At 41.3% G+C, this 12,414-nt stretch overlaps 1 protein-coding gene across 1 annotated transcript in view; it reads right to left on the bottom strand.

Moving 5' to 3' along the window:
- LOC142585987 (ATP-binding cassette sub-family A member 2-like) overlaps positions 1 to 12,414 on the bottom strand; it is a 275,223-nt gene that overhangs the window by 175,379 nt on the left and 87,430 nt on the right. Inside the window, exons 14-18 of the mRNA XM_075697164.1 lie at positions 10,721 to 10,991; positions 5,811 to 5,983; positions 3,494 to 3,597; positions 3,297 to 3,411; positions 2,968 to 3,158 (exon numbers count right to left, since the gene is read on the bottom strand). Of these exons, the coding sequence (XP_075553279.1) occupies positions 2,968 to 3,158; positions 3,297 to 3,411; positions 3,494 to 3,597; positions 5,811 to 5,983; positions 10,721 to 10,991 (854 nt within the window). The remainder of the gene's footprint in view (positions 1 to 2,967; positions 3,159 to 3,296; positions 3,412 to 3,493; positions 3,598 to 5,810; positions 5,984 to 10,720; positions 10,992 to 12,414) is intronic.

The raw sequence follows: 12,414 nt of genomic DNA, 5'->3' as shown, positions 1-12,414 counted from the left end.
AGACATTAAAGAATTGAAAAATTATTGGCCGATTAGCTTACTTCCAGTATTGTTTAAAATACTCAGTAAGATAATTTCCAATAGAATAAGGGCAACACTTCAGTCAACCAAGAGAACAGGCTGGCTTCAGGAAGGGATATTCTATAATGGATCACATCTATATCATCAACCAGGTAATTGAGAAATCTGCAGAGTACAATCAACCTCTCTATATAGCTTTCATAGATTATGAAAAGGCATTCGATTCAGTAGAGATACCAGCAGTCATAGAGGCATTACTTAATCAAGAAGTGCAGGAGACATACGTGAATATCATGGAGAAATATGTACAAAGATTCCACAGCTACCTTGGTTCTACGCAAGTGGAAAGTTACCTATCAAGAAAGGGGTCAAGCAAGGAGACACAATCTCTCCAATGCTATTCACTGCATGCTTGGGAGAAGTATTCAAGCTATTAAACTGGGAAGGCTTCAGAGTGAGGATCAACAGCAAATATCTCAGCAACTTTCGGTTTGCAGATGACATTGTCCTGTTCAGCAACACTGGGAACGAATTACAACAAATGGTTGAGGACCTTAATAGAGAAAGTGTAAGAGTGGGGTGTAAGATTAATATGCAGAATAAAAAGATAATGTTCAATAGCCTGGTGAGGGAACAAGTGTTCAGGACCGCCAGTCAGCCTCTATAGTCTCTGAAGGTGTACGTTTACTTAAGTCAATTACTCACAGGGGACCCTGATCACGAGAAGGAAATTTACAGAAGAATAAGAATGGGTTGGAGTGCAACAGCAGGCATTGCCAGATCCTGACTGGGAGCATACCACTATCATTGAAAAGAAAGGTGTACAATCACTACGTTCTACCAGTGCTAACATATGGGGCAGAAACTTGTAGATTGACAAAGAAGATTGTGAACAAATTAAGTACCGTGCAAAGAGCAATGGAACAAAGAATGTTAGGCGTAACGTTAGGAGACAGGAAGAGAGTGGTGTGGATCAGAGAGCAAACGGGGATAGCCGATATTCTAATTGACATTACAAGAAAAAAATGGAGCAGGTCAGGCCATGTAATGCGTAGGATGAATAAACGGAAGACCATTAGAGTTACAGAATGATTGCCATGAGAAGGGAAGCGCAGTCAAGGATGGCAGAAAACTGGGTGGGGTGATGAAATGAGGAAATTTGCAGGCACAATTTGGAATCAGTTGGTGCAGGACAGGGGTAATTGGAGATCACAGAGAGAGGCCTCTGTCCTGCAGTAGACACAAGAATAGACTGATGATGTTGATATATAGGACGATTAATAGAAGCACGTAGGAAAAATACCAGGATGTTACTGACATTTCAGCCGGAGACCAGCCTCTGTAGGAGTGAAAGCTGGCCCTCGGCCGAAACGTCAGTAAAATCCTGGTATTCTTCCTACATGCTTCTATTCTTTGACCTGTTCCACTACCGGATTCTGTGAGTCAACGCTTCACTGGTACATACATATATGACCGTTTGTGAACGCGCACGCGCTATACATGGGTGCCACTCTATGGCGGCCTCCCCTCCACTGAAGGGATAAGACCTGCAGCTACAAAAGTAGCCACTATTTCCCACAACAACCTCCTTTCTGAAATGCTTATTTAGTGAGCTGTCAAGTCTCCCAGAGTGGGTTGAATGGGCGAGCTGGGGCAGGCACTGTGCATACAGTAAAAAATATGGACTACTCAAGGTGGATTGCTGCGAAAAGGGAACCATATTACCATATTGCTATAAAAGAAGCTAGACGCTATAACAAGTCTTGTAACACAACAAAATAACTTGCGTGATGATCTTGATATATTCAGTTCTACTTTTTGGTCATTATCTGACTTCTGTCTCTGAATAATTCAATTTTTTGTTGCACTTTGTACCACTGTAGTTTGAGATATTCTGTCTTGTTTTTCGGTTTTGTGTTCTTTGTGTAACACAAGTGCACCAATACTGTATTAAGATGTAAAGCTGTTCTTGGGCACTTTAAGAAAATAAATTTTTAAAAATAACATCAGATATTAGCTTAACTCAATAGTAGAAACAAGTAAACTGTGAAAGGAGTTTGGAGAGCAAAAGTGGGAAGCCAAGAAGAAGAGTGATTCTGTCACTTTTCTTAACCATTATACTTCTGCCACAATTGAATGTTGGCACCAACCAAAGTCAGGCCTATACACACACACACACACACACATGTATGCAGGAAACCCTTCAGTTAAACTACACGAGGTGCATGATTAATGTGGTAGGATTCAGTGACCAAAAACTGAACAGTGGACTACAAGAGATGCCCTTGTGGACGGCTTAGGATTCATTTTGAACACTTTGTGTTTATTAACATGTACCTAAAGATAACTAAACGAGCATTCTCGCATTCCACTCCATTTGGTTTGCAGGTGCCATGATCAGATACCATACCTCTGACTTCATACTGAGGAATAGAACGGCATAGCCACTTGGCCATTGTGGTGGGTACTTGAAGAGACGGACATTACTTGCCTGACAAAACACAAACTCATTGATCGCATGGGCTGGGAGCCCTGAACTGCCATATCAGTGCATACTCATGTTACAAATCTTACTAATGCATGCCAACATTAGCTTATACACTAATCATAGAAACAAGAACAATATAAAGTATGCTGCAAGATTCTACAGTGAAAACTTTACATGCAACCACAATGAATGTCTTTCTCGGGCTAATGTAATAAAAACAATTTTATATTAACTTTTAGGTTTTGGTCTGTTCTCTTAAAATTTATTGTTGATGTGGTTTTTAACAATTTTTGTTATTTAAAGCATCACCTTGCTCCAACATAGAGAAGTGACCAACATTTATGGGCAACTTACCTAGAAATAAACAAAAGGATAGAGAAACTAGTTAGCTTACATTAACACCACTGTCTTACTAATAATATATGTGCAAATGAAATTTTAAAGGCGGAAACACTTACGAAAAGGCAATGTTGGCAATCACAAATATCTCTAGGACTAAGAAAAAGATTAAGGGGTTGCTGTAGGTCAATACACGACCATATTTCAGCAATGCAGTCAAGACAGCTGCTGTGATGGTCATTTGAATGAAGCTTGTGATAAACCAGGCAAGCCAGTGAACTGCATTGTTCAAGCCCATTGTCTTCATCACCTGTAGAGTGAGGAAGAAACATGCAGTTGAGTAATGTGAGCACAAAAAGAAGCCCTGTCCAAAATCACTACCACTACAGCAAAGACAGGAAGGTTTTGTAAAATGCAATGTGTAGTTTCAAAGAAAAATGTGGCTTACTTCTTTCAGTCGTTTCTCTTTCTCATAAACAACATTTTGAACTAGCATTGCAACAGAGTACACCCAAGAAATTGCCATGCACAATGGCATCACATGTTCAATCATAAACAGGAATCTGAAATACAAATGAGAATTAAGCTAACAATCTAAATATGTACACATGCAAGCTTGCTTCAATAACAGTGAAATGTTCATACTGGTCCTGGATGTAGCATGGATATGGAAATTGGTGAATGTAGGTGCCAGGCTCAGTGACATCTCGACCAGCGTACACATTCACCATTGCACGCTCAAGGATATCCTATAAGTAGACATATTCAATCATTAGCAGCATAAAGCATTACAGTTTTACTGATAAAGTGTAAGCCAAAGGCTGAAGCTCTTTTCATCTTTCAGATGAGACAGAAAACTGTGCCCTTACTTTCTCATAGTGAGTGAGTGAGTGAGTGAAACAACTTTATTTGGTCCACTATAGACGTAAGCGAACTCCACGTCACCTGGCTAGGCCCACTCGGGGACCATCAGGTGAAACCTGACGGCCCTCTCGCGAGCCCTCTGGACTGCCAGGATCAGAGCAAAAAATTATGTACTATCGGCATCAAATGAAACTCTTAACAGTGGAGCACATGGCCAAAGCATAACTGGAAGCATAGTGCATGCTGTCCAGTCATCAGCATTAACAGGTGCGCACAACCAGTTCGAATGCACTGCGCGATGGTACTTCCCCTACACTGCTACATTTTTCTTTTATTTCTTTTATTTGAAAGTGAGAAAAGAGAAATTAAAGAAAACAAAAGCTAAAAAAATGATGCAGATTCCACGAACTGTGGGGAATCAATGTACATGAAGCTTTCTGGGCTGATTGCTTTGATTGATGATAATTAGCGGTGATGTTGATGGCGAAAGCTTATTTTCTTCAACGTTCAGCCTAACAAGAGAGTGGCGAGTTGATCTTAAATGTTAGCTTGCGTGCACCACTGCTGTTTGTCTGGGTAGTACACAGAACACAAAGGGAGAGGTGTTTGCTTGAGGCGTTGTTGTGCGCCATATTTCATAACCTCTGAGAGGGTCAAGCATTGTCATTGCCTCGCATAGTACATCGGATCGTGACAGAATTATTAAACTTGAATTATGGGGCTTTACGTGCCAAAATTTTAATCAGGTTATGAGGCACGCCGTAGTGGCGGACTCCTGGTTAATTTTGACACTGTGATGTTCTTTAACGTGTTCCAAAATCTAAGTGCATGTGCGTCTTCTATTTCGCACCCTTCGATATGCAGCTGCCGCGGTTGGGATCAAATCCACGACCTCTACCAATGCCATAGCCGCAAAGCTACCACAGTGGACACAGAAGCGTTGATTTTATAGTCGACCACTTCCGTAGTGTAACCTGGACTCTGCGGTGTGTTTTAATTAATGTGGCTCTGCTTCTGCAAGCCCTACGTAATTTGTCTTTTTCACATCTTTGCATGGTGTTTATTTTTCAGGACTAGCAGGAACATACTGTACCATACCTCGAACTTAAGCTTATTCAGTTTCCCTTCCTTGCCTTCTCACGTCACCTCCCCCCCCCTCCCTGTATGGGAACTGCCTCTTCTCCTCCCTCCTCTCCACAGTTGTATATATGTCCCCTCAGGACTCGCACATTAGCTGAAAGGGAAGCACTGCAGTTTCTGCAATGCTTTTGAGGGGGGTCAAGGACATTTACAGCTATGAAGAGGCTAATGTGGCGACGCCCAGGGAGCTCCAGAGGGCATTGTGCACATTCAACACGGTGAGGTTAAAACAGAGTTTCTTGCGTTGCTTTTCCTCTCTGACTCGCTCCTGTCATATATACACACGCTCTGAACCACCCCCCGACGCAGTGTGCCAGACTGCAGCAGCTATAGCAGAAGCATCAGCAGTGGGAAAGTCGAAGGAACAGACAAAGAAAGCTTTGCTTTAATATTGCAGTAGGACAAGCGTCCTCGCCCCCTGCAGGCAAACCAGATGAGCAAATCTATCTCTAATGCTGACTGTTAGATGGTGCAAACTGCACCAGGCGCACCACTGTTCGTGTTTCACTTAATGCCAATAGAACATCCAGTTTCAGGCTTTCAGGCGTCGAAATAGAGTGCCTGGAACACATTTGCCTGGTTCCTTCAAAGGACCGTGCCCAGGTCAGAGCACTCGAAGGCACTTTCACCTTCAACCTAAGATTGCACCCGAGACCTGGAAGAATTCAGGTCACATAGCTACGGACACTTCTGTTGTTGTCATGGTGTCTGCAGTGGCGAATGCACAGTTTGTCAGTCCACCATGTTTGTTTACAACAGAAGCAGTGCTTACTTGTTTCCGCTTATGGCCTCTGATTGCTCCAGCAAGGAACTGTACATTCAACTCGGGCACACTTCCTCAAGCTATGATCGGGAGCAGGCTCCATATTGTTGTGGTTCGAGTTTGAGCGTGGTAGGAACCAGTCATATATACCATTAGAAGCAAGGTACACTTTTGGAGCTGTAATAGCCTTTTTACCTGCAGCCACACGAATCCAAACTGGTAGTATTCATAACCCCAATTGCGAGGGCCTGGAAACCAGAACCGACTACGCATCAGGTTCGTGGTTGGAGTGAATGATGCATTTTGTCTAATGGTGTAGGTCATGTGATGTGGCATTGAACCATTGTGATCCATCTTGAATAAAACACCTGGAACATAGGACAAAAAACAGAATTGTAGGAAATGGTGACAAAAAAAAAATTACAGTACAGTACAGACAGATGTTGTGCTTCCACTTTCGCAACGTATGCCTCGAAGCGCACTTCACAATTTTAGAGAAGCTATTGATGTTCTGTGCATCAAGTGGGCCACTATGTATGCAAAACTGCAGATTTAGGCTATCCTAGAAACCCTAATCAGTGAGAAGAAAAATTTCTCATGTGTATATATATAATTAAAAATCGCAACTACCTCACACACAACAGAAATTATAATATTTAATTAAAAAAACTACAGTTGTTCATTAAGAAAAAACCAGGCTACTGAATTTTAATGCACAAATGTTCCTCAGTCTTTGCATTGCACATACCACCTCAGCCTTCATAATCAACCACACAAATTAACATAATGTGAACAGCCACATTGATAGCACCTGATGGCAAACTGCGCACAGCTATTACTGTATAGTGCCACAAGAACGGTGCTATTCCTTTTTTAATCAGGGATTTTGGCAATAGCTAGCATCTACATGTGCCCTTACACAGAACTAAAACCCTATTATATATATATATATATATATATATATATATATATATATATATATATATATATATATATATATATATATATATATATATATATATATTCGAAGACACCGCAAGCCATGCGCTCAGAATCAAATAGCAAACAAGCTTTTTTTTTCTCCTTTTTTTTACAAATTTGGGGTTGACAAGTTGGGGGTGCTGTTGTTGCACGAAAGCGGCCTTTACTTGAGTGCTTACGGTAGTCGTTCTTTTATATAAAGATTTAAATGAACATTAAAGATCCATAGACGTTCAATAAAAATAAACTCAAGCCGGCGTCCTCAGCCTCTACTTCTTCTTCTTCAGAGCCCGCCTCTTGCCGAGCGCACATTTCAGACACACCTTCTTTCTCAATACTAGGTCGTTACACCTAGCAGCATTATATATTATATATATATACAGACAACCTAGAAAGCAAGGAGCAGTCTGGCAAATGTCACCGGAATGGGCACAACACTTGTGTACTCTTCAGAAAGAAGGAGGAGACAGAAACATCAAAATGGAAGATAGGAAGAAGGGAATAGGAAAGGAAAGAGCAAGATGACAGATCTTAAAGAATAGAGCAGTACACACACACACAGTACAAGTCATGCGCAGTAGGGCCAGTCATTGCAGGTTACACTACTAAAGGAATGTTAAAAATATAAGAAATAATGTCTGAGGTCTTGTCACTTGAAAACAAAAAGAAATAAGCTACAAACGGGAACCTAAGTTAATTCCTTCAACATGTATTAAAGTAAGGAGAGTTCAATGATTTTGATCGCGTCAAAATTTTATAACTATGGAAACCATCAAAGATTATTGTCAAAGTAAGTGAATAGCTTGTGCAAATTACAGAAATTAACTGGTGCATTAGCAGTTAATGCTTCCCAAGTATACTACGGACATCGGTAACAATGTTTGATGATGGCCAACTTAAGTTCTTTCTTATTTACAACAAACTGAACAACCACATGATGCTTGCAAAAATTCTGGAAATCTTGAGGTCCCTTAAATCAGCATGGAGTAAAGATTGCCTCTGAGGGTTGATACATTTTTGCTGGCAAGTACACATCCAAACTTCCCAATGAACAAATTAAAACAAATATAAAAAGTGGCTTCCCTGAGCATGCAGACACATCTGAATCGCACATGTAATTTTGACGGTAGCAGACATTACCTTATAAGACACTACCTGAATCTCAGACCAAAAATTTTCCTGCACATCCTGCTCAGAAAGTTTCATTATTGGATTTTTATGAATCCACTAATCCAGCACCCTTTCCCCACAAAACTGGTTTGCGTTTGTCAAATGTTTGTGCTTTATTATAATCACAGCTGATGGTAAATGCAAGTGGACAGTAGCATACCACTGCAGAGTGTCTTGCCTGAAATTTATTTCTGAAGTGTTGCCTTATTTCTTTCCCCTTTAAATTAGTCAACTTTTCTCCTAGACATCAATTCACTGCTCCAATTTTTACCAGAATGAGACAAAAAAAATTAATAAATAAAGGTATATCTTTGAATGCAACACACAGTAACTGCTCAAAATATTCTATAAGAGCACTTGCATCTAATTTGCAGACAGTGCCACACGTTCACTGAACATGACACTTGTAATGTATGAAGGCCAATATAAACTTATAAATAGGGGCGTGCAAATATCAAAATTTTCTAACACTAATACTTAGCTTCGAATATCGAATCGAATATTGAATATGCACATGCATTTATTAGCAAGTTTGGTGAATTTGTTATGTTGGAACATTGCAATAGCATTGTCAATGTAGTAAGCCATTATACTAAAACATTATGTATTTGGCTCATATGAACTTGAAAAATTTTGTAATTCCAACTAGCTGTCTTCACCAGCCTGTGCCTTATTATACGGCACCAAATGCCCATAAACTCAGGAGCGTTTGACCCTGTGCCGGTCATCACTCATTTTACTTGCTGTCAGGCAATAAGCTCAGAATTCAAGTTAGGTTTATTTCAACATCAACATCTACATACAGTGATGCTGCAGACAGTGGACAGTTAGGGCTTGACTTCATTAAAACTTCTTTTTGGGCGAGTTGGTGCATTCTTGACATAAAAATTGTAACAGCGCAAACACATGCAACCACAAAGTAACAAGGACGAGACAAGCGCTGTCTCGCTTGTGTCTGTGTCTCTGCGTCTCTGTGTCTGTGTTGTATCGCCGTCCCACTTGTGTCTCGTCCTTGTTACTTTGTGGTTGCATGTGTTTGCACTGTTACAATTTTTATGTCTAGGGCTTGACTGCATCCACAGACCGTCTACTTGACAGCAATGCAAATAAAGATTGCGTACAAGAGTGTCAAATCGAAGAACACAAGAGATAACAAAGATACACACTGAGAATCGTAGGCGAAGAACAATATCATTATTACAAGAAGGCACATCTAAACAATCAGCAATAAATATATAAAAAGTAACATGTGTAGAAATAGCAAACACATACGAAATGCAGGAGGACAAATATATATGCATAATCAGTTATTTAGCAAGTTTGGGAGTTGGAAACGCAGCATCTGATGACCATATTTTGTGCAATCACGTGGAATGTCCCAACTCTCATGAAAGCGAGTGTCTCAAATATTTCTGCTTGGTTTGAGACAGAATATGCTCTCAAGAAATTCTGTTTCATTTTAATCTCTGTTTGATAGCACTTTCTTAGAGTACGTTGATAAAATTCAGGCAGTGGCAATGATTTCAATTCCCTGAACAGTGGTTCAGAATGAGTCAGATGTTGAACATTCATTATCGCTCTAACAGCCTTCTTTTGTATTATGTGTAATTGACTAATGTTTGATAAAGTGGTCGTACCCCAGACTAAATAACAATAACTGACTACTGACATAAAGAGGGAGTTATAAATAAGCAATCTTATGCTTCTCGGGAGGCAACGCCTCAGTTTAGAAAGCACTCCTGATACTTGGGATATTTTACCACCTATTGTATCTACTTGCAGATCCCAAGACATGTGCGGTTCAAAGAATACTCCCAAACATTTAAATTATAGGGTTTAAAGCGCCAAAACCACTTTCTGATTATGAGGCACGCCGTAGTGGAGGACTCTGGAAATTTCGACCACCCGAGGTTCTTTAACGTGCACCTAAATCTAAGTACACGGGTGTTTTCGCATTTCGCCCCCATCGAAATGCAGCCGCCGCGGCCGGGATCCCAAACATTTAACAGAAGGCACTATTTCTATGACGAAGTTTTCAAGTTGCAATTGATATTACAAATAGATTTTGAGCTTTTTTTTGTCGAAAAAGGACAGCTTTTGTTTTAGTTGCATTTACGATAAGGGAATTTGCAGTGGACCAAGTTGACAGCTTACTGCGATATTTGCTTTCATAACAGCATCATTTGGATCTCGCGCAGTGATTAGTATGGACATATCGTCAGCATAGACAATGAAATTAGCAGACTTGTAAATATTAACGATATCATTAAGGTATATACAGAATAACAATGGCCCAAGGATGCGTCCTTGTGGCACTCCTGACGTTGGGGGTGAATTGGGGGTGGTGCTGCAAAACACTCAGTGTCCTTCTACTCTGTGAAGAAGGATGACCAGCAAAGCTGTGTATGTGGGCCCCTTAATGGCAAACTGCACCTCTGCTGCGGGTTAACCCGGTATTGCACTTTCTTCGGGATCGGCTCACGTATGGGGAGTGCTTAACGTCTGCTTCACCTCCGCTGCAGGTCAGCCCGGTATTTCACTATCTTCGGAATCGGCTCATGTATGAAAAATTGTTGGTCTACGCACGGGCACAATCCACCAGATTCTAGCCAAAGACAGCTTCGCTGTAAAAAAGTGCACCCTCGCTGTCCGCAAACTAGTGCCCCTTGCTACTGAGAGGCTGGCGTACCCTCAAAATTTAGACGTTTAGTCTCTAAGTATGCTTGAAAGGTGACATTTCGCTAGCAGCACAAAATTGTCACAAAATTCAGCACAATATCGCCCCAATATTTTTAGATTAGATAGAAACAAATGTTAAGAACCGAATACTATTAAAAAAAATGATTGATCATGTTCGAACTTTTCAAATATTCTCACAACCCTACTTATACATAATACTGGTTACTGTGCTAACTTCTCTAGAATTGTTCTACACAAGAACTGATATTGCATACTTGCAAGTATGGTGACATTATCAAAGTAAGCCCTGTTCTTGAAGTAGGTCATGAGGTCCTCCTCCGAACTGAAGCCCCTGAACATATTGAGACTGAGGCCTGACATCAGTGCAATCCAGGAGCAAGCTGCATTGTCAATCACATCGAGCCGATGCAGGAATGCCTCTTTGTCCTCAATGACTGAGGCACCATTACCCCGGGCAAATTCACGCAGTGCCTGGCTGTGAGCCACATCTAGCACCAGTGGATAGTGCCTCAGGTTGTCCCGCATCTAGAAGAAAAAGCAAACAAGTGTGTTCTCCAACAAGGTTAGAAAACCTTTCACCTTTGTGACACAAACATATGTAACTGTCCAATGTGCAAAGATACAACAAAGCTAAATGTGGGCCAGAGGGTTCCTGTTAACTCTTTCGTTACCATCCTATTCGTATCGATCACTGGTAATTGATGCTTTAGATAGCCAATTTTGACATGTTGGAGCCGTTTCTTATCCATTCAAGGCCACCCAGTAGTTATTACAAGCACTGAACTTTCAGAATCAGTTTAAATTTTCGCACTCTGGCGATGCTACGATTTTTGGCGGACCTTTTTGCGAACTAATGTGCGTGTGTTGTATCAAAAAGAGGCATGGCTGTCACCTTCTGCTGCACTCGAGAGAAAAGCATGCCGCTCCCAACTACGCTATCCTAGCATCAAAATTTTGTAATCAAATGACTCCCAGCAAGTCAAGAATTAAATTATATCGCCGGCTTTGCGGTCTGACAGCACCAAGGGGTGATAATTAACCAAAAATGACGCCAGCTGTTCACTAGTGGGCTTTAGTTTGGAGTCCGAGTCGTTTTATTCCATCGAAGTGTATTTCTGAAGGTCCGGCGTATGTCTAACATGTGGACCTGGCTTTTGCAACCAGTTTCCAAGAGTTCCTGTTTCATTTCTCGCATAAAATACAGGCAAGAGGCGCTGCCGGTGTCACTGCGCAGTTATTGAAAGTCACTCACATGGCGTCGTCCTGCGGGGCTGCGTCGCAAGAAAAGTGTCGTGCTTGAAACTATGCTGCACCCGCACTTCAATTTCGTGATGAGGACTCGTGATACGATTCCGAAGATGACAGCAAAGCAGATTCAAGCTCTGACGGAGATGATGTTTCGAGTCAGCATGGGACATCCGCAGCTGTTTACTGGTTAGTTTACTTTACGGCCTTCAGCGGTCTCCTTCCTTGAGCGAGCTTATCTGCCGATCTTTTTGCACGACCTGAGAGCTCTACTGATTATCTTCAGCGTGCATAATTCACTTGGTTATGATGTGCTGCCATCGGCAGCAAAGAAACTTCCGTTCACACCAAGAAGGCCGCTTGTAGCAAATTTTGGCCTAGCACTGTGAATCAGCGCAAGACAGTTTACAATGGCGTGGGATTTCTTTCTACTCTTCTTCTTTGGAAAGGTGGTGAAGACAATCTGCAAAAATGCAAACAGATATGCTTGGATGCATAATTCTGTAGTTGCCCAGCTACGCTGAGAGCGATCGGTCCCGGAAGAGGTGCATAACTCTGTATGAACTGGTGAAGTATGCTCCTTGGACTTCTCATCGGACCATCCTCAGAAGATGCCGAAAAGGCGAAACTGCAAAATGTGTTATGAGGACCACAAAGCTGAACAAAAACCAGATGTTCTGTGGGAAAAGTGCAGAATGCTTCT

Source organism: Dermacentor variabilis, chromosome 1 (genome assembly GCF_050947875.1).
Source record: "Dermacentor variabilis isolate Ectoservices chromosome 1, ASM5094787v1, whole genome shotgun sequence".
Taxonomy (NCBI): Eukaryota; Metazoa; Arthropoda; class Arachnida; order Ixodida; family Ixodidae; genus Dermacentor; species Dermacentor variabilis.
Note: the sequence above shows the minus strand (reverse complement) of the source record. Positions and strands in the feature narration are given on the sequence as shown.